General features: G+C 59.5%; 2 protein-coding genes across 6 annotated transcripts in view; one reads left to right on the forward strand and one right to left on the reverse strand.

Moving 5' to 3' along the window:
* Positions 1–2,852, reverse strand: part of PRPSAP1 (phosphoribosyl pyrophosphate synthetase associated protein 1) — a 25,577-nt gene extending 22,725 nt beyond the window's left edge. The window contains exons 1-2 of one of the 2 annotated variants that reach the window (XM_054278989.1): positions 2,769–2,852; positions 1,989–2,100 (exon numbers count right to left, since the gene is read on the reverse strand). In XM_054278989.1, the coding sequence (XP_054134964.1) occupies positions 1,989–2,071 (83 nt within the window). In that variant the 5' untranslated portion in view covers positions 2,072–2,100; positions 2,769–2,852. Of the gene's footprint in view, positions 1–1,988; positions 2,195–2,768 lie in introns of those variants that run through there. The other variant, XM_054278988.1, reaches the window with a different exon arrangement.
* On the forward strand, positions 2,439–17,265 carry SPHK1 (sphingosine kinase 1). 4 transcript variants are annotated; one of them, XM_054278986.1, is made up of 5 exons: positions 2,439–2,465; positions 14,389–14,538; positions 15,058–15,152; positions 15,366–15,481; positions 16,013–17,265. In XM_054278986.1, exons 2-5 carry the CDS (start codon positions 14,496–14,498, stop codon positions 16,788–16,790), a joined length of 1,032 nt encoding a protein of 343 aa, XP_054134961.1. In that variant the 5' UTR covers positions 2,439–2,465; positions 14,389–14,495; the 3' UTR covers positions 16,791–17,265. The 4 variants fall into 4 exon arrangements, with proteins under 4 accessions (XP_054134961.1, XP_054134959.1, XP_054134958.1 ...); XM_054278984.1 differs by lacking the exon at positions 2,439–2,465 and adding an exon at positions 2,919–3,078; XM_054278983.1 differs by lacking the exon at positions 2,439–2,465 and adding an exon at positions 9,939–10,356.
* Positions 17,266–20,989: the final 3,724 nt, after the last annotated feature.

Consider the following 20,989-nt stretch of genomic DNA (forward strand, 5'->3'; position numbering starts at 1 on the left):
GAACGCACAATATTAGAGGACAGACTCACCCTTGTAAGATTTCTCCAACTCTATTTAAAGGTGCAACTGACCTCCCCAGCAAAGAACAGGCTGTGATGTGAGATGGGGGAAAGGCAGCAGCCACGCATCTTTTGCAACCTGAAAGAACAAGGGATGTGTTACAGATCAGCTGAAACAGCCCTTGAGCTCCCAAGGAAAGGCAGTGCAAAACCACAGCACCAGATGCTGAAAATACCTTTAATTTTGGGAGACTTTATACTGTGGGCAAATCTGTACTGCACAGAGTTCCAGATTTTGCACCCACAACAAAGATAAATGTCCTTAAGCCTCAATTAAACAGCAGCTGTGTGTCACAGGGCTGTGCTCATGCCACCACCAGAGCATCCAACATCCCACTGATGGCAGAGCCAAGGCAGAAACCTCACATTGCTCCTATTAGAAATTTACTTGGTGAGAGATCAAGGAGGGAGTGGAGAGGTCATTCTGGATCCAGATCCTGCTTCTTTCCCCCTCAGAGCATCCCTGGGATAACATCAGCACATCACCCCAGTCCGCACCACAGCCTGGGGAAGCCTCTCCATGTCTCTTCTCATTTCATCTTTAAAAAGAAGGGAGTTATTTTTAAGACAAAGAGCAAGGAAGAAGGATGGCCTGTTTGCTCCTCCAGTCCTGAGAACTGGGAGCTCGTCCCCAGGGGAATTCTGTTGTGCTATGTTGATGCAACAGAACAAGCCCTCCAGAACTCTGTTCCATCTGCTGCAGCAAAACTTACTTTTATAGAGAGATATATTAAGTTCAGAGTTCAGTGAAAGAACTGACCAAAGATAGCGAGAATACATGAGTCAAAAAAAAAAAAAACTTTCCACTCCCAAACACAAGGATTTTCCTCTTAGCCTCACACTTGAAGAAGTTCATCACTATTATCCAACACACCTCGCAGCCAAACAGACAAGTCAGCTCTGTGGAGATAATCTGTGCTAAGGACTGAATACTATTTATTAAGTGAGCAGGACAAACAGCAAAGTGTTTTCATAGTTTAAGGTGGCAGCACACCTGTACTTAAGTCCTACTTCCAATTTAAACACACCCTTGGAGATGGGAATGGGACACAGACACCTAGAGATGTCTAGAGGATAACTGGGATGCTGTAACCTGCAGCAGGGAAATAAGCACTGAGACCCCTCGATTTTGGGATCAACTGCCTATGAAAAGTAGCTGAGAAACAGCATAAAGAAAATCCAGACCCTGTTCTAAGCTGACAGCCCAATACACAGATGCCCTTCTCAGAACAGTCCCTTTGGTTGGGACTGCTCCAATTTGAACCAAACTCATTCAACCCCTAAGTTCAAGGGCTGGGGGAAACTCAGAGCTCTGTGCACCAAGAGCCCCATTTTGGAGGCAGCTGTGACACCCTTCACTCAGCAGGACCCAGTGCACCTGTCCCCGACAAGACAAGGTCAAACTCTGCCTAAACTGATGGGCTGAAGAAAACGGGGCAGACTTTTACCCCGCACCAAGCAGCACAGGCTGCCCAGCCCTCCCAAATCCGCTCTGGTCAGTGCAAGGTGCGGTGCCGATGTGCACATGGACACTCCCCTCGCCCCAAGCACCGAAGCTCTTGGGAAAACAAGGTCAGGAGTCGGAGAAAGTTTGGAGCATCTCCCAAACCTGCTAAAACCGCTTTTCTGAGGTTTGTCCAGCCAAGTTTCACCTCCTCCCTCCCCAAAAGTAACAGCTTTTGCTGCAGCCCAGCCTCTCCAGCAGTGAAATGGACGTCAAAGAAGGGAGCAAGCGGCGGGTCCATTTCCATCGCTGGCTCAGGCAGAGCTGGTGAAGATTCCCAGTGCAAAATCTCCACAAAGGTGTTCGCAGGAGACGCCTTGGCAAGGCGGGGGGATGCCAGAAGCTTCTCCAGCTGCTCGGGAGGGCTCCTGCCCGCGCAGGGGAGCGATGGGGGAGAAAGAAACTTGAAAGAGAAGGTAACTTACTCCGTGATCTTCTTCGCCAGCTCGGTGGAGGCTGCGGTGGAGTTGGCCGAGAAGACCCGGTAGCCACTTCTGGCCGCGTTCATCGCCAAAGAGTCATGCAACCCCCGGGGAGCTCGAAAGTGAGAAAAAACAGATTTATAAGGCAACAACAGCTTCCGTGGCATCCTTTTCTTTCCTCTCGGCCGCGATCACCGCCCCTTAAGGGGTGGGGAGGAGGAGGGGGAAGAGGAGGGTGGGGACCCTTCCGCTACCTATGGACTTGCTGCTCCATTCCTGCGGCAAAGTATGAACGGGAGGGTGGAGGTTATGATTATTAAAATAAAATGGAGCAGCGGCTGCCTCGGGGAGCGGAGGGGTAGACAGGCAACGGGTAACCCCACCCCACACCCACCCAGTGGCCCCTCATGCAGGAGGGGAGGGATGAGCCCAAAATGAGGGCGGGAGCAAGGCGGAGAGGGGCTGCCTTGGCTGGAGAAGGTGCGGGTGAGCTGAGGCAGAAAGGCTGGGGGGGTTCTTTGTGATGCAGCAGGGCTGGACCGAGGTCTCCGTGGCGGGGTAGGAAGTCCCTGTGAAGGGGGAGGTCTCTGGGGGGGACGGTCCCATCCCGCTCCCCTCACCCAGCCAAGCACGTCCCGCCACCCGGCCAGAGCGCCGCTCCCTCCGCCGCCATCTTCTCAGCGGGAAAAGCCCGCCCCCGCCGCCATCTTAGGTGAGGGCACCGCCGCCGCCGCACTCCCCGTCACGGCGTCCCCTCACCGCCTGCCCCAACTGCGCCGGTACCTCGGGAGGACAGCGGCAGAAACGTCCCTCCTCGGGGGATAAGTACACTTCCCGCTGCCTGAGGGCGGCTCACAGCGCGGCTGCCTCCCGCTTGTGCTCGGCGGTGAGAGGCACGGGGTGTAGGCGGTGGCTGAAGTGCCCGTGCCGAAGATGGCGGCGGGGGAAACGGAAGCGCGGCAGCGGCGGCGCTCGGGCCCCGCTCTGTGGCGGGGGCGGCGGGAGGATCCGCCCGGGCCGCGGCTCCCGCACCTCCTTCCTGAGGGAACGCTCCGTGCCCGGCGCTCCGCTGTCCGCTCTGGAATCCTCACGGGTACAGGCGCTCAATGGCTTAGTTAAATAGGAAAGGTCAGCTCCAGCCCATCTGGCAGAGCGCTGGGCTGACCTTTCCATGCACTGAGAGTGTGCTTATATATCTATAATAACACCTATAAATGAAATATATTAACGCGTATATTATAAATAATATACACTTTTATAGGTGAAATACATAGCGTATATAAAATATTAAATATATAACATAATATATAGTGTGCATATCACATATAATATGCATAATATACATTATATTATATATTAAATATTATACAAATGTGTATAATTAGTAATTATATATAAAATATATGTTATATGCATAGAATACATGCATATATATATACATATAAGGAGGAGGAGGTGAAACTTGGCTGAACAAATTTATTTTATATATATATATATAGGTATTTACACTTTGTTTAAAAATTTTTAATGTATGTACAATATGCATCTCAGCCTTGGCAGCTGGAAAATGACAGGAGGTGACAACACTGTCAGGATCCATCCCCTGTGGTCGGGATGGATCAGAGCACCCCACAGTGCAGCAGAAATGAGGGTACATGACAGAAATTATGTGTTGCAGGGAAGGCAAACTGCATTAATTTAGTCACCAGCATCACCCCACATCACTCAGCTCACCCTGGAAGGAGAGATTTTTCCTGGCAGTTCTCTAAGTTGCCTGTGTCCTCCCGGCTGGGAGTGAGGGAGAAGGAGGCCTGGTGGGCTTCATTCAGGACACTGATGAGGTTCCCCTCCATGACCCAGTGGCTTTGCAGCTGCTCTGGTGTGTGACAGCCACGGTGCCTCCAGCTGTGAGTCCCTGTCACAGCCTCAGCTGGACAGCGCTGCCATCAGCCCCCTTAGCTGACACTTCATTAAAGGTCAGACTTCCTCAATGCAAACAAGACAGAACTGTCCATGTCCCCTCTGTATGCCAGCACTGCCCAAGGACTGGCATGGAGAGTTCTGTCTCCCTCCACCACACCTGGTGACACCTTACCTGTCCCTGCAGTTCCAGCCCCACATCTCCCTCCTGCTGTGCCTCCTGCAGGTCCTGAATTCATGGTTTGTCAGAGCAGGGGCTATTCCAGCTCAGCTGTAGGGGCTATTCCAGCTCAACTCCCACATTCCAGCTCATTCCCCCAAGGCAAGGCAAGAGCTGACAGCATCAGCTGCTGAGTTCACTCTGAGGAGGCAGCACAGCCAGGTGTGGGATTCTGATCAGCCCTCCAGGCTGGCATCATCCTGTTGTGGATTCATCACAACATCCATCAGCCAGAGAGCCCTGACACCCCTCCTGGGCACCCCAGCCCAGGCTGAGAGCAGTCACAGCACCCATGGTACAGGCAGTCACTCCTCACAGGTTCCTGCCTTTGTCCTTCAAAAAATTTGGTGGGAGCCAGACTTTTTGTGAGGTGGGAAGCTGGCTGCTTCCTGCACCCACCAGAGAAATGGCAGTTCCCAGGGGAGCCAGGGAAGTCTTGCTGCAGGGGGAGAATGCCCAAAGGGTGGGGAGGGAATTGTGCCACTGCAGGAGCCATGGCACTGCAGAGCACTCAGCCCTGCTCTATATAAAGCCCTTCTCTGCCTGGAATCAGGCATGTGGAGAAGGAAGGACTGTTTATCCCTTCCCAGCTGGCTCTGGCTCAGCAGCCTCAGCACAGCAGCCCAGGGATGATGCTGTGGCATCTGAGTGCCCTCAGCCTCTGCTTTGCCCTCCTCCTGTCACCATTCCTGTTGTCCCATGAGGTGCTCAGAGCCATCCCAGCCATAAGGGATGGATCTCATCAGCATTGGCACTTCCCTCACCTTTTCCCACCTGCTGAGGCTGAGATGCAACAAGTTTGTAGGTTCTGCTGCAGGGCAGCCAAGGTGTGCACACCTTGGAGGGGCTGGCTGTCCCAAACCCCCCACCCTGTTCTGTGCTCCTGAGATTCCCCCTCAGTGAATCACCGGCTTCATCCCCACGGGGAGAGGCCAAAGGCTCGTGGGGGTGGCCCTGCCAGTCCCACCGGGATCGTTGTTGGAGCTGCAGGGTTGGGATCAGCCCTGGCAAGGGTGGCAGGCAGAGATCACGCTGTTATCACTGCCACAAGCAGCCTTTCTCCTGCAGAGGGGAGCGACTCTGATTTCTCTGCGGGCTGAAGGTCACGCTCGGTTTTACAGCCACGCAAAGGAGAAGAAAGGAGCAATTTTGTTTACTTAGGGAGTCATTAATATCCCAGCTGCTGGCATGTACCGAGGCAGCAGGAACCTCCCCCACAGAGCAGCAGAGAGCGAGGCTGTGCAGCCTTTTATTATTCCATTATCAGGCAGGCAGGATTAGGAGGGTGGGTCAGGGAACAGTGCCGGCTTTGAGCAGGTTTAGCTCCTTTCCAAAGGCTTATCCCGGCTCAGTCTCACTCTCTGGACTCCACTCACTTATTCTCTACGTGGAGGGGTTTGAGTGATGCTGGGGAGAGAGTGGGCACGGGGTCATGGAGCTTTAAGGGCCCAGCAGGCAAAACCTGGGAGGTTCCTTTAGCAGGAACTCATTTTATATGTGGAATTTCAGTGACCAGGGAGGGCAGTTTCTCAGCTCCGCCAACTCCTGCATTGCTCCCTAGGGAAATCCAAGCCTTGGTGCTGCTTTGGGGCACTTCTGTTCTCAGAACAAGCCGGTGCTGGGGCGGCGCGGCCATTCCAGGCAGCTTCCTGCAGAGCTGGACGAGGTTTTGCTCTTTATTCTTCCCCAAGTTTCTCCCTGGAGCCCGGGTGGGGTGGCCGGAGCGTACCGATCCCAGCCCGGCAAGGGAGGAGGAGCCGTGGGAACCGAGGCAGCAAATCCCTTTCTTCTTCCAGGCCAGAAACGGGGTCTGTGATGGGATGTTTTGTCCCCCATAAGTAATTCCACTCTGGGAGTGCTGCCCGCCGGCATCGAGCATCGCAGCAGGGATCACCCCTGGGTCGGGATGGAGCCCCCCAGCCTAGCCCCAGCCAGGTGGTTCTCATTGCAGCCTCTGACTCACCTCCCAAAAATTCCTGCGCTCACATCATCGCAGGAAACCGCTACCGGGAAGTGGTGAAACCCCTGGACGGCCTGAAATTCGGCTTCCCCCAGCGAAGGGGGAGATCAAACGGCAGCCTTTGGCCTCAGTCCCTCTGACGCCAGGGCTTGTCATCGGGGGGGACGTCTCGGCCAGCGAGTGGTGGGTGTGTGGTTCCTCCAGACTCAGCAGCTTTTTGCCTGGCGTTTGGGAGTGTTTTCCCTGAGGAGGCCTGAGCTCAGAAATATTTTTAAGCAAATTATCAGCTGGGAGGAATGAGCTCAGCTCGTCGGCATTGTTCAGGGCCTCCTGGTGAGCCCTGCAGCCCCGGGCTGTGCCGGCTGCTGCAGGGAGCTCAGCTGAGGGTCAGTGGAGGGGAGCAGCCCCCAACAAGTTGCAGAGCCTGGCTATGACTTAGGAGCTGCCACAGAAAAACTGAGCTCTTTGAAGGCTGAGAGAAGATAGATTTTGGGGTCATGGGGACAGATGGAAGGTGCAGCCACTTTCCCGAGTTCTGCAGCGAATCGGTGGCAGAGCCCAGCCCTGTATCCTAGCTCGGGTGGGATGTGATCCCAGTCGCTCTCCTCCAGGAGATATCTCTGTTAGCTCTGTCCCCTCTGCCCTGTGCTGGACCCCATGTCAGCCCCAACCCCACGGCTGAGCGGGGCTGATCCGCAGTCCCGGAGCTGGCTCTGCATGGAAATGGCTCCATCTCCGCCCCGGCCGCTCCCGCAGGAGCTGCCTGGAAAGTTCCCACTGCTGCAGTCGCTGCCTGTCCCCCTGCCAAGCCTGCAGCCCTGCCAGCCCCGATGCAGCGCCAGCCGCGCTATTTCTGGCTCCACCTTGAGACGTGTACCTTCAGCAGTGGGAGCGATGCTAAAAGAGATGGATTCGGGAGGAGTGCATCCCCCTCCCGTCCCCGGGTGGCTGCCGGCGGCCGCGGCAGAGCGGGCAGGGATGTGGAGGAGCTCTGTGCCTCCAAGGGAAACGCTGCAGTTCATCTCACAGCACAGGCACGGCCTCTGCACGCCTCCTCCGGGGCTGTGATGTGGCAGTGGGGCCGGCGTGGGAAGCCCCCAGGCTCTGTGCTTCTCTTCCCCCAGGGTAACTCCCAGTGCAGATCAGCTCCTCCAGCAGCTGGGGGCAGGAGCAGGAGCAGCCCGGGCCGGAGGGAGCTGAGGGAGGTTGTTGATTTAACCCTTGGCTTCTTGCACAACTCAAGAGAAACCTTGTCTGCTGTTTCTGCCTCAGTTTCCCCAAACTCAGGGCACACATCATCTTGCCCAGCGAACCCAGGCTTCAAATGTACAAACCTTCTCCACCAAATGAAGTCTGCAGAGTCTGGGATATCCCGGGGCTCCTCCCGGGACAGGAGCTGGAGGGATGTTTGCTCCTGGAGGGAGACTGGTGGTCATGGCTGGACTGGACTGTGCTCCATGGGCGAGTTCTCTTTGCAGTGAGGAGGGAAGGGGGGGATTCTCCAGGGGCTGTCCCCCATCACAGCAGCTCTGTGCCACATCCCCACCTCACATCCCAGCACTTCCCTCCCACACACAGGGCCCGAGCAGCGCCACGCGGGCGGGAATGGAGCCGATCAGGACTAACCCGACCAGCAGTGGCCTGCCCACAGCCTGGGAGCTGCTGAGCACCCTTCAGGCTGCCCTTGGGGTCGGGGGGCCTCAGTAAGGCTCTCCTAATTAAGATAGCCCCACACAAGTGGTTATCAGCGCGGGGAAGGAAGTGATCCCACTTCCTCCTTAGACATCACATCTGGAGGCAAACCAGCGGTGTCTGTGTGGGACCGGGCTGGATCAGCCTGTGCCTGTGGAGAGCAAAGGGACTGCCTGGGGCTGGGGGTGGCCACGGCGCTGCTCACGGCATGGAGGGGGCATCCAAGGGTGGTGCAGCACCGTTCAGTCTTTGGGAAGTCCCCACAGACCAGAACTGAGGTGGAAAAGCCCTGTCTGTGTCAGCTTGCTGTCACAGAGGCTGAGGCTGTGCCAGTCCCATTCCCCCTCTGCAGCCCCCAGCCCTTGGCATGCCCACCGTGCACAGCCCTTCCCCAGCCCTTCCTGCACCCACCTCCAGCCCTGACACCTCGCCATGAAGCCACTCTCAGCACCTTTCTCCACAAGCACGGAGGATGGCCAGCAGAGCCTGGACGGGCATTCCACTCCTATTTAAAGCACAGGCTGGCAGGACGAGGGGGGATCCCTGCAGCCCCAGGGCACACGGCCTTGGACGGATGTAGCACGGTGAGGACAGAGCCCAAAGCAGCCTCATCGTCCCATGGCACCTGCCAGGAGCAGCGGGACAGCTGCTCTCACATCCTCCCAACACGACTCACGCCTTCCTGAACGGAAATTGGGAGCGGGTTAGTCACCGAGAAGGGTGAGGGGCAGGTCAGGACGCTGCACTCCCCGGCATGCAGTCATTTCCTCCCATGACACCTTGCTGAGGAACCTCGGAGCTGTTTACAAACGCTGGACTGTGTCATGGCAGCGGCTGTGCCCGAATCTCACCCACAATCAGCTGTGAGTGCTGCAGTTCCCAAGCCAAAAGCATCAGGACTGGGAGCAGGTTTTGCCCCTCTGAGCATCCCTTTGTGCCCACAGCGCCCAGGGAAGTCTTTCTGGAAAGCACAATGCTTCAAATCACAGCATCTCGGCTCTCCTCATTGGTCTGCTCTGGGAAAACAAGACTCAACCTTGTTTTCTGCCCAGCTGATCATCCCGTCCCTCCCTGCAATTTCTTGGCCAGTTCCAGAAGGTTTCAGTAGGGACAAAGGGCTCGCTGCTAATTAAACTGCCCTAAGTGTGAGAAGTGATGCCTCCCTGAGGTGCAAGCTCAAGGTTAGGACAGAGTTACATCCATGGGGAATTGGTTGGCAAAAAAAAAAAAAAAAAAAAATCTTTGTTGGGCTGGGCCAGACCCCTTGGAGCCCAGCAGTCCCTTAGGAGGGTGAGGTCAGTCCCGTTGCCAGCAAAAACTGCTGTCAATGATTTTTGCCAGCTGCCGTGAACACAAAGCAACTCCCAGCCTTGCTGGCACCCCCCAGACAGGTCCCCTGGGCTCTGTCCCCAGGGCTCTGTGCCCCAAGGTGGGGTTCACAGCACAGCCCACCTCCCTCCACAGGGCTTCACTCCCGTGGCAACCTCGAACCCCCACGGATACCTGATGGCGAGCCACCGGTAATGGGTGGGACATGATCCCTCTCCGTCCTCCTCCCCCGCCGTCTCCCACTGTCCTCATCCCTCACCGTGCCTCGATTTCTCCAGGCCTCACTCCTTTCGTGCTTGGAGAGATGCAGAAATTGTATTAAAATTCTGTTCAGTCCGAGATGGGCGCTCCGGGCACACCTGCCAGCGCCCGTCCTGCCTTGCTGGGAATGATGTGCAGGAGCTGGGGCGGGGGTGGCTGCCGGCTGCTCTGCCTCCCCTCTGCCGGCAGCGCCGTGCCTCTGTTCTTTGCATCCCCAGCACCGTGGCAGCACCCACGCCAGGCACCCACCCCAGCAGCGCAGAACCACCCGCGGCAAACCCACGGCGTCCCTTTGCCCCCGCCCGTCTGCAGAGCCGGTTCCCCCGCGGAGCACTGCCCGGAGCGCGGGGCGGCGCTTGGGGAAACTGAGGCAGCCGGCGGGGGGTGTGGGGGGTGCCGGACCGGCCCCGGGACGGGCCCCCCTCGGCGGGGGAAGAGGTGGCCGGGGGGGTGGGTGGGTTAAATTTTTATGAATGGGGCCGCCCCGCCTGCCATCGCCGGGCGTCAGCAGCGAGCGGCGGCGGGCGGCGCTCCCCGGTGCCTCCCGCTCCGCTCCGCGCCCGCTCCGCCGATGGCCGCCGGCCGCCGCGCTCCCCCGGAGCCCGGCGGGGGCCCGGTGCTGCTTCAAGGCATCTTCGGCGCGGGGCCGGCCCCCGGTGCCGCCGCCTGCTCGCTGTCCCTGACGGCCCGGGAGCTGCAGGTGCGCCGTGCCGGCGGCTGCTCGGGCGGCTCGGCCGGTCCCGACGCCGCGCTCCGCCTGGCCGACTGCGTGGGCTCGGCCGCTTTCCCCGCGGCCGCGGCCGCCGCCTGCTTCTCGCTGGTGTGTTACCCGCTGCGGGGGCCGCGCTGGGGGCCGCCCTCCCGGCAGCGCCTGGAGCGGACCTTCCGCGTCTCCCGGGGTCCCGACGCCGAGGGCAACCTGCGCATCGCCCAGGCCTGGAGCCGCCGCATCCGCGAGCTCGCCGTGCCCGCCGTGCCCGCGCAGGACGGTGAGTGCCGAGCGCCCCCCGCGCCCCCGGCACCGCTGCCCGCGGGGCTCGATCCGCCGGGGCCGGGCGGGGATCGGGGTCGGGGTCGGGGTCGCTCCGCCGCCGGGCCCCACGCGGGATGGCTGTGGCCGAGCCGCGGTCGCCGCGCGGTGTCGCGTTCCGGGGACGCGGGGGGGACACAGAGCGGGTGTGACCCGCGCCACCGTGGGGTCACTCGGACACCCCCTCCCCCCGCTTTCGCCGAGTCGGGGGGGACAGGGACATCCCCGCTCGCAGCCCCAGACAGGGGTTGCTTGTTTCGCTTTCCTTTCACCTTTAATTTGAAGGGGCAGCAGGGACGTGGCCACACTACGGGGGCCCTTTGCACCCCCTATCCCCGTTGCTCCCGTTCGATAACTCCAAAGCTCCAAAGGGCAGCATGATCCAAGGAAAAAAAGTAATCATTGCTGACGCAGGCAGGACGGGAGCCAGGCACTGTCCCCAGCAGGTCCCATCCATCACTTGGGATTTGGGGACAGGCAGATCCCCCCAGGACCCCCGCGGTCCAGCGGGCTCTCAGGGCAGCCTGGCGGGGCTGTGTTTCTGATCCTGCTCCCCTCGGGAGCCGTCAGTGTCTGCAAGGGGAGGCTCCTGCTCGGGGGCCGCATCCTCCAGCTCCCGCAGGCAGGGCAGGGCGTGCTGGCAGATAGTTGAACATCTGAGCAGAGATTCAATTATATGCACTACTTCATTTATTTGGCTGTCCAGTCGCTCTGATCAGACTTGGAAATTAAGAGGCATGCGGTTAGAGGGATCCTGTCAAATCACATTTAGCCCAGCTTTTCCTTGCTTGGATTTTAAAATGCAGCCCTTTTTTTTATGTGACCTGCAGCTACAAAACAACTTTCTGTCTCTCTTCCTAAAGAATTACAAAAAAATCCAGTGGAATGGGGTGAGGGCAGAACCAGTTCCCCAGCTCTATTTCCAGCCTGAACTCTGCAGCTGGAAGTCTCTGAGCGCTTTCCAACCCTTGCCCTATGAGCAGGCGGTGCGAGGGTGCTGGGGCAGGAGCAGCTCATTGCACGCAGGGCCCTGAGGGCAGGGGGGGAAGGAGGATGGGGGAAGGCAGTGCAGAGTTTTGCAGTCACTTTCCTCGCTGAAGGCCATCAGGATTTGCAATCCTCCTCCCTCAGTTTGGGACAGAGCTAAAAATGCCCCCGGTCCACACCCAGCGCTCGCACGTGCCGGCAGAGAGGCCTGTGCGGGACTGATAAGGCCGTGCTGGAAGCTGCGGGTGAGTCCGTGCAGAGAGTCCTGTCACCCTGTCCCCATGGGGAGGGGACCTGGGGAGCCACCAGCGATCCCATCCTGGTGCTGTCGCAGCTCCAGCATCCTCTGGGATAGAATGCTGCAGGATGAATGGATGATTCCCCCTCCTCGTTTCACCCCAAGGGATAAACAGAAAGTTCCTCAGCAGCTGATAACCCCAAAGCTGGGGCTGCCTGCAGCGTGTCCCAAACTGCAGCTATCCAGGAGGGAACAAACTGCCCCCAGGCTTGTGTCCCAACAGGGAAATCCAGATTAGGAAGCTCAGCCCCAGCCTTATTCCACCTGGCATGCCTGCTCCTTGTACCTAGAGTTTCCAGAAGGATGCAGGGATGCAGTGGAGAGGTTTGGGCTGCAGACAGCAGAGCTGTGGCAGTGTGGTCCCGGCCTGAGCACAGCCAGGGCACATCACACAGGAGGATGTGGGCAGAGTTTGTGGCAGCAGCTGGAGCCCCTTCCTCCTGCTGACTCAGATTCTGCTCCACTCAGCATCTGAGGCTGAAAATGACCACACTGTGCTGGGAAGTGGAATCTTGCTGGGATGCCAGGGACTGGCCGGTGTTGTGCAACAGGAAGGGTTGGATGGGTCAGGATGCTGCTGAAATCTGTCTGCTGTGCATCACCATTGCTGGGCTCCAGCTCTGATCCAGCACCCTCCAGTTCCAGCACAGGGCTGAGCCTGGTGCTGTGGTGTCACCAGTCCCACACTGGGATCACTACTCACAGCCTGGCACCAACAATCTGTCCCTTGGGAGGGACTCTTGGCATCCCTCTGTGCCCTGAGCGGGGTTTGTTTTCCCCCTCCATCCTCGGGGTCCCAGCCCTTTTCTGCTGTCCAGAGGAGGCCACAGGGCAGCACCCACAGGTCTGGGCAGGATTTTTAGGCAAGCTCCAGCTTTCGGCTGCAGCTCCATGTTTGTGTGAGAAACAATGTGCTTGGTTAACACTGCAGGGTTGAAAACTGCATTTAGGCTTTTGAAGTGCCTTTGGCTTTTGCTTTTCAATATCCAGGGCTCAGGGGAGGAAATAGAGAGAAAGCCCCCCAGAGAGAAAGCAGCTGGGCTTGGGTTCAAAGCCTGTGTGGGCCTTGTCTGCATTTGCTTGCAGGGGTTTTAGTGCCTGTGGGGACCAGGGAAGCTCCAAAGGGCTCAGAGCAGGGTCAGCCCAGCCCTGGGCTGCTTTTTGTTATCCCTGACCCAGCCTGGAGTGGCCTCTGCTCTGGGTGCTTCACTGCTTTCCCCGAGGGCCGCTGGTCCCTTTGTGTCTGGAACCCACTGATAAGGGGCTGGGGAGGGGGGTGGGGGGAGCCACTGGCCCTGGGCAGCAGTGGGGACAACCAGCTTGGGGCCAGTGCCTGGAGCCAGCACCCAGAGCTGGCAGCCAGAGCTGGCACCCACCACCAGCCTGGAGCCAATGCCCAGAGCCAGGCTCAGCCCTGGGGCCCTCACAGGCAGATCTTTGTTGTGGCCTTGGTGGCAGGTCCCAAGCAGCTGGCAAGGGGACCAGGAGGTGTCCTGGAGGGTGATCCATGGGGCCAGGAAATAATCCTGGTGGTGGTGAAGGCAGCAGAGCTCTGTGTGCTCCCAGGGCTGGCACAGGAGATGGGATGCTCCAGTGCCACCTCCCTCCAGGCAGCTTGTGGAGCTCATGGCCATGACTGGTGTGATGCTGGATGTCACCCAGGGGAGGTGACACACGTGGTGTCCTCCATGGCCCCTGCTCACCTCTCCCCACCACTGTCCCCACTGTGGGTGCTGGGAGGGTTTAGCTGTAAAACCCCAGCTCAGCTCGTGTGTTCAACCAGCTCAAATCACTGCCCGTGTGCAGATGGGGGGGGGACACCCCCAGTGCCAGGGGGGCTGAGAGGGGATTCCCAGCCCAGGATGGTGCTGGGAGAGGCCTCTGCTCTCCTGACTCAGCAGCTCTTCCTGCTGAGTCAGCAGGTGCAGCCTCAGCTGGCTCTGTGTGCTGGGGTGGGCACCCACCCCCCCAGGCCCAGGGGCACAGAGCTGGTGGGGACAGCCCCAAGAACCCCAAATCTGGCTCCTCACTGCAGAGCCAGGGATCTCCAGAGGCACTGGGGGAGCCTGAGGCTGCTGCCCTTCCTCACTCCAGGGCTTGTTCCTGCCTCCTCCTCCTCCCCTGCCTCTCTCACAGGGCAGCTCAGTGGCCTCCCCCTGTCCCCCTGCATGGGGACCACTGGGCTTGGGGAAGGAGAGACTTGAAACAACTGGGGAGGCAGAGGGCTGGGACCCCTGCCAGGCTTGTAATTACAGCCCAGCCTGGGCCCTCGCCGGCGAAACCTGAGCCCCGTGGGGAGCAGGAGAGGAGCGTCCGTCTGGCAGCACAACTGTCTGTCCTGGCCCCGCTCCATCTGCGGGGATGCAGGGAATTGAGGCCTGCAGTTCTCATCCCCCCCCTCTGCTATGGCTGGAGTGCTGCAGGGCTCCATCCTGCCTGTGAACATCTCTGCTGATGGTTGGGGAGCTCCAAGGAGTCCCTGCAGGCCCCTGTGTCCTGTCTGTGTCCTGTCTCTGCCACCTCCCCAGCATTCCCAGCAGGGACCCTCCATCCCTGCTCACCCCCCCGTGTCCTCTGGGTAGGGATGCTGGTGAGGATGGGGGAGGGCCAGTTCCCCTTTCCCTTTTTTGTATTGGCAAATGCTGCCCTGGCTGGCAGAGCCCCCCCAGGGCAGGGCCATGGCCCTGAGCCCCCTGTCCCCCCCAGGTGACAGCTATGGGGTGCTGCCCCGGCCCTGCCACGCGCTGGTGCTGCTGAACCCACAGAGCGGCTCTGGCCGTGCCCTTGACGACTTCCAGGCAGTGGTGCAGCCCATGCTGGCTGAGGCTGACATTGCCACCACCGTCTTTGTCACCGGTGAGTCCATGAGCAGCTCCTCCTCCTCCTCCTCCTCCTTTCCCTGGGATCCTGCTTGAGCCCTGCCACGTGGGAGCAGCTTCCTCCAAGGGCCTCTGACTCTGCATCAGCTCTGCTCTGGGTCCTGCAGAGGAGCAGGGACTGCCTTGCCTCCTGCATCCCTGCCTGGGGTCACAATCTGGGGCCGGGGTCCCCATCTGGGGCTGGGCTCACTGTCTGGGGCTGGGGTCACTGTCTGGGGCTGGGGTCACTGTCTGGGGCCGGGGTCCCCATCTGGGGCTGGGCTCACTGTCTGGGGCTGGGGTCACTGTCTGGGGCTGGGCTCACTGTCTGGGGCTGGGGTCACTGTCTGGGGCCGGGGTCCCCATCTGGGGCTGGGCTCACTGTCTGGGGCTGGGGTCACTGTCTGGGGCCGGGGTCCCCATCTGGGGCTGGGCTCACTGTCTGGGGGGTGGCAGCGGGAAGGGCAGAGGGATGGATGGAGGGTGAAGCTCCAAATCTCTCCCCTCTCCCCCACAGAAAGAGCCCACCATGCCCATGAGAAGGTGCGAGACGAGGACCTGTCACAGTGGGACACCTTGGTGGTCATGTCTGGGGACGGGCTGCTCTTCGAGGTGAGGGGCAGAGCTGGGGTGCCTGGGGCAGGAGCCAAACTCTGAGTCACAAAGTCAGGCTGGGAATGGCAAAGGAGAGATGGCTCCAGGCTTGGAGCAAAGCAGCCATCACCCCTGTCCTGCCCTGGGCAGGGGCCCTGTGGGCTCTGCTCCCCCCAGGCTGGGCAGGGGCTGCTGGGTTCCTTGGCTACCACGGGTCCTTCATCCCCACAGGTGGTGAACGGGCTGATGGAGCGTCCAGACTGGAGGGAGGCCATGAAGAAGCCGCTGTGCATCCTGCCAGGAGGCTCTGGGAACGCCCTGGCTGCCTCTATCAATTACTATGCAGGGTGAGTCCCAGCCCCGGGGCACCCACTGCCCCCTGCGGGAGGAGAGCGGCTCTGTGGGGCTGCGGGGCTGCGCTGGAACCAGGCGAGGATGGGCAGAGCGGCTCTGTGGGGCTGCAGCCCGGGGAAGGGAGCTGGGATGCCCTGGGGGTGCCTGGCAGGGCCCTCACTCCCCACAGGCTGGTGCAGCACTGCCCCAGCTGTGAGCAAGGGATTAACCCCTGTGTATCCAACTCCCCCCATTCCCTTTCTCTGGGCTCAGGGACTGGTAAAGCTTTAACCCAAAGGACCCACCCAGGCACAGCCAACCCCAAGGTGTGGGGGACCAGGATTGCCCTGGCTCGGTTCCCTCTTTCATTAACTGGTTTATCCCTCCCATCCCCAGCAAAACGACTCCCAGCAGCTGTCCCTGAGGGACACTGTGACCCAGCAGGGACATGTCCCAGCCATGACACAGGGGTGAGGTCTGCAGGTGGATGCTGGGGCAGCAGGAGAGTTCCTGAACTCCAAACTCACTCTCTCCATCCCTCACAGCTACGACCACGTCGCCAAGAAAAAGCTGCTGACAAACTGCACCTTCATCCTGTGCAAGGGGCTGTACACGCAGATGGACCTGGTGTCGCTGAGCACGGCCTCGGGCAAACGCTTCTTCTCCTTCCTGGGCTTTGGCTGGGGCTTCATCTCGGACGTGGACATCGACAGCGAGAAGTACCGCTGGCTGGGCAGCGCCCGCTTCACGCTGGGCACGCTGCAGTGCCTGGCCAAGCTCAGGGTGTACCAGGGCCGCCTGTCCTACCTGCCCGTGGCCGCGGAGCAGGGCGGCAGCTCCCCGTGGCCCCGGGACGGCCCCGCGCCCGTCAGCAACGGGCACATCCCGCAGCCCGCGGGCACGGCGGCGCCCGGCTCGCTGCCCCCCGACTCGCTGCTGCCGCCGCTGGGCCAGCCCGTGCCGGCGCACTGGACCGTGGTGCCCGAGGAGGAGTTTGTCCTGGTCTACGCCATCTACCAGTCCCACCTGGGCACCAACCTGCTGATGGCGCCGGCGGCCCGGCTGCACGACGGCTGCATCCACCTCTTCTACATGAAGGCCGGCATCAGCCGCGTGACGCTGCTCAAGCTCTTCCTGGCCATGTCCAGGGGGACGCACCTGGACTTGAACTGTCCCCACCTGTCCTACGTCCCGGTGCGGGCGTTCCGCCTGGAGCCGCGGGTGCCCGCGGGCGTCATGACGGTGGATGGGGAGGCGCTGGCCTGCGAGCCCGTGCAGGGCCAGGTCCATCCCCGCCTCTGCCGCGTCCTCAGCGGCTCCTGAGCTCCCCGTTCGCCCTCCCTGCGGCGCTGAGCTGCCGGCACGGCCCGGCGCGAGGGTGGCAGAGCCTTCCTCCCACTCAGGAACCCCCTCCTTCCACAGCAATAGGTCTTGGGGGGGCGTGGGGGCTCATCCCCTCGCTTGCCCCCACGCTTAGCTTTACCCCCCTTGGAACGGCCACCAGCGCTGTTCCCAAAATGAGCCACAAGCCCCATCAGGTACTCGGTGCCGGCGAGACGCCAGCGTGTTTTATCCCGGTACGAGGTCCCGGCCCCCAGGCGGCTGCGCCGGCACAGCCCCGTCCCCTCCCCGGCTCGGACGCACACGGTGGCATTGCTGTGTCCCCGCCCCGGAGCCAGTGCCACCCCCAGGGAGGGTCAGGACCAATAGATCTAATACAATAAACCGACTTTTTAAAGAATGTTTCTACCCAAAGCTTCCTGTAGAAGCGGAGTTTATTCTTGTGAAAAAATGCAAAATAAATATCTAGCATTTGCAAAAAAAAAAAAAAAAAAAAAAAAAAAAAAAAATTAAAAAAAAAAATCCTTCCTGGGTTTTGAATCCGAGCTCACGGCCGCTCTCAGGGGTTGGGACAGGTTTAGCTCAGCACCGCAGCCTTTGCTCCGTGACATCCCGGCAGGAGCAGCACTGAGCGAGGGGCCCTGGAGAGGCTCCCGGGGAGGTGCTGAGGAGGCAGGACAAGGACAGGGCATTGCTGCCACCACCCATCCTCATTGTCGGGGTGCAGCGCTGCCTCCCTGCTCAGCCTCATGCTGGGGCTGATCGAATGCAGGTAATCAGCCCTGCAGTGACACTTGGGGACGTGCTGGGGAATGTTCGGTGCCTCAGCGACAGCAGGGAAGGACTCATGGAAGAGGTTCAAGGAGGGGTCGTTTGGCTTTCTGCCTGCAGCAGGGGCCTTTTGAGGGACCCTCGCATCCTTTGTTCCGGCTGCCCGGGGCCAGCTGGAGCCCTGCTACAGGTCCCTGCCGCGGGACTGGCCTGGGGGGGGATTACTCAGCCTCTTTGATATAAAATTGCAGCAATTATACCTCATTTTCAGCGCTCAAGTACAAAGCAGAAGAGTAAACAGTGGTGGCTGTTTGCATTTATTCAACTGCAAACGATGCAATTAGGATGGCAGATCGGGGAAAGAAGAGCGCGATTGTCCTTCCCCCATGGCCTCACTTGCTCATGCAGAGGAGCCCTGTTCCCGAGCCAGCAGGGCAGGCGGCAGCTGGGAACCACCTCCCAAAACGAAGTTATTTCTTATTTCCCCCGTGGCATGGGGCCAGGTGTAGGAACAGGCTGAGCAGTAACTCTGTAACGCTGCTGGAGGCAGAGCCGCGGCAGGGGATGCGCTCGGAGCTGTCGCTGTCGCTGTCACCGCGCACGGAGCAGCGGAGCGGAGCCGTTCGGGCTCACAGCCCCTGAAAGGCTCCCCGCAGGCTCCCCCGCGATCCGTGTGCCTCTGCAGCCGCGGGCTGGCCGGGATCGCCCTCGCCCTCCCTTTCCTGGGTTTCGCAGCCATCACCCATCTGCTTCCAAACCCTGCTGGACGGCAGGAACGGGCTCCTAGCGGGGACCCCGGCCCTCCTCCCGCACAGCCCCGCGCTCCCGGACCGAGGGAGGGGGCAGAGGGTGCTGAGAACAACCCCAGCACATCGGGGCACTGCCCGAGCCGGGCACTGGCACCTCGAGCTGCCCCTGCAGGGAGGGCACCCAGGGGGACAAAACCTAAGTCAGGATCCCGACTCCACATCTGCTCCAGATTCCAGCAGCACCCGGCAGTGCTGCGTCCAGCCCCATCCATCACAGCCTCACCTGTGTGCTGAGGTGAGGGCAGGGCAGGGCACAGCTCCCAGGGGCCCACAAAAGGTTTTCTTTTTGTCTGAGTCTGGCCATGAACACCGGGGGTACCAGAGCTGTGCTGGGACAGGCACTGAGCCACCAGCAGGCACCAGGCACCAGCAAGGAGCACAGAAAGAAAAAATCCCAGCCTGACAGATGTCCTCTGTACATCAGGGGCTTGGGGAGCATTTTATGGAGAGCCACAGAGCAGCCCCTCCCTGGCAGACCTGCCTGGATCCCTCTGGACTCACCGGCCTTGGCTTCAGCCAGCGGGATCCTGTCCAGCCCCGAGGCTGGCACAGGATGAGCCAGAGAGGGGCAAGTGCCAGGAGAGTGGCAGGGGGTGGTGGGGAAAGAAAGAGACAACTCACAGGTCTACTCACAGAGGCAAAATTTAATGGCAAGTCATCTTCCCTCCTTTATTACACCTTGGTTAGCCAAACAAAAAAAATCTGCAGGTAAAAAAAGTTTTAATGGTCACACAGCACTTTATACATATATCATAAGCAACCAAGCATCCACATCTGCACGTGAACGACACACCTCTAAGCATGGCCTCAATAGTCAGGTTTGTTTTTTTTATTCATTAAATACTGTACAGAATCAAGGCTACAAACTGATTTTGTAATGCTTCTTCCCCCTCCCCAGCACTTAAAACAGTTACAGGCTGCTCTCATTTGTACATCACACAGTCGTGTAGCCAGTTTTAAGGCTAACAATATGCATCATGCTTTGGCTTTTTTTGTGTGTTTTTAAATTTTTTTTTTAAGGTTTTAGCCTTTTAAATTTTGTTACCCTTAAATATTACATACATACACAAAAAATTACATAGCTGCAGTGTGCTCACCACCAACCTCATCACCCAGGAGCTTCACATTATCAAAAGCTTTAGAAAATTTGTAAACCTCTGTGCACGCTTGGGTTTAGGACAGCTGCAGAGAGCGAGCGGTGCCGGGGGGAGCAGTGTCCCCTTCCAAAGGCCAACATCCACCCCCTCAGAGGGAGCCCAGCCTGTGCAAAAGCTCTTGTGCAGGGTCAGAGACTTTTTGGGCAAAGGGGAGGACGTGGTGCCTGCCCTGTGAGATGAGAGCTGCAAAGTAAAGGAGGGGAAAAGGGGAACTCAACAGCTCCTCCATCCCCAGCGGGTTTCTCCCTCCCTCCATCCCTGGTGCTGTGGGTCACGGGGCAGCCACAGCCTGGCTCTGGGGACAGAGGGTGTCATTGTCTGGATCACAAACTGTGCTTGTGCCTGGAATCAGCCTCTGCCTGTTCTTCCCCTGCCCTGGAGCAGTGGCCTCCCCTCTTGCCCCCAGCCCTCCGAGACACAGTGCTCTGTTCAAAGGGATCCATTCACTCCCATCCTGGCTGCGGGCACAGCTCCAGCCTGCCCTGCCCCACCCACAGCTCCCAGCACCTCTCTGCTCCCCAAATCGGCACCTGCCCGACTTCCCACCAGCCAGGAGGGCTTGGGGAGCAGGGCTGGAGCTGCTGCAGATGATGCACCCACAGAGCAGTGGCTGGAGAGCTCTGCAGCCCAGGCCTTCATCACAGCCAAGCCCTGCATCCTCTGGAGCACCGGGAGAAGGACATGTCTTCCAAAACCCCAGTGGTGGATGGGGACACGAGAAGGGCTTTGTGCAACCAGCCCCTGGCTCAGGAGCACCATGGGGGCAGCAGGAAAGCACAGGGAGCTGGGGGTGGAGGGAGAGGGGTGGATTTGGGCTGTTGGGTGCAGCCCTTGGTGTTTCTGGGAGCAACAACACGTTTGGATTCTCCTGCTGTTCTCAGTTTCTAACCGCAGCCACAGTGAGCAAGAGCAAAAGCAAAGGAGAGCTTTGGCTCCATCCTTACCTCTGGCAGAGCCACAGCTCGGCCTGACTCCTCCCTGGGCAGCTGCAAGGACTCTCCCTGACACACCGTGCTCCCCATGGATGCTCCGTGGGTGCCTCTCCAGTGCCTGAGCACTGGGCAAAGGCAGCAGGGCTGGCGTGTGAGCACCCAGCTGCAAGGGAGGGTGTGTGCAGGCTGCACCAGAGGCCTCAGGAAGGGGACTTGAGCAGGGGACAGGCAAAACACACAGTCTCAAAGTGCTCATGGGCACCAGCTCAGGCTGCCAAACACAGGCTGCCCTCAGCAGAACACAGGCTGCCCTCAGCAGGTGTTTCCCTGAGTGTCCAGCAGCACCGTGGCTGGGAGTAGGGATGGGAAGTGCTGTGCCCACAGTGCTGCTGGCCACAACCAGGCCACCATGGGAAACAGCTGGCAAGGGAAGGAGCTGATAGCAGCCCAAAAGAGCTGCTGTAACAGCACAGGAACCAGCACAAACTGGTGCTGCCACAACAGGGCCTGGG

This window comes from Melozone crissalis, unplaced genomic scaffold (assembly GCF_028551555.1).
Source record: "Melozone crissalis strain CALT ecotype California unplaced genomic scaffold, PUWL_Pcris_2 ptg000026l_1, whole genome shotgun sequence".
NCBI classification, from domain to species: domain Eukaryota; kingdom Metazoa; phylum Chordata; class Aves; order Passeriformes; family Passerellidae; genus Melozone; species Melozone crissalis.

Excerpts from the sequence above, each read along its gene's own strand:
- SPHK1 (XM_054278983.1), top strand. The coding sequence starts at position 9,939 with ATGGCCGCCGGCCGCCGCGCTCCCCCGGAGCCCGGCGGGGGCCCGGTG. Across the intron at positions 10,357-14,388 it reads CGCCGTGCCCGCGCAGGACG|GTGACAGCTATGGGGTGCTG; the intron begins GTGAGTGCCGAG and ends TGTCCCCCCCAG. Across the intron at positions 15,482-16,012 it reads TCTATCAATTACTATGCAGG|CTACGACCACGTCGCCAAGA; the intron begins GTGAGTCCCAGC and ends CATCCCTCACAG.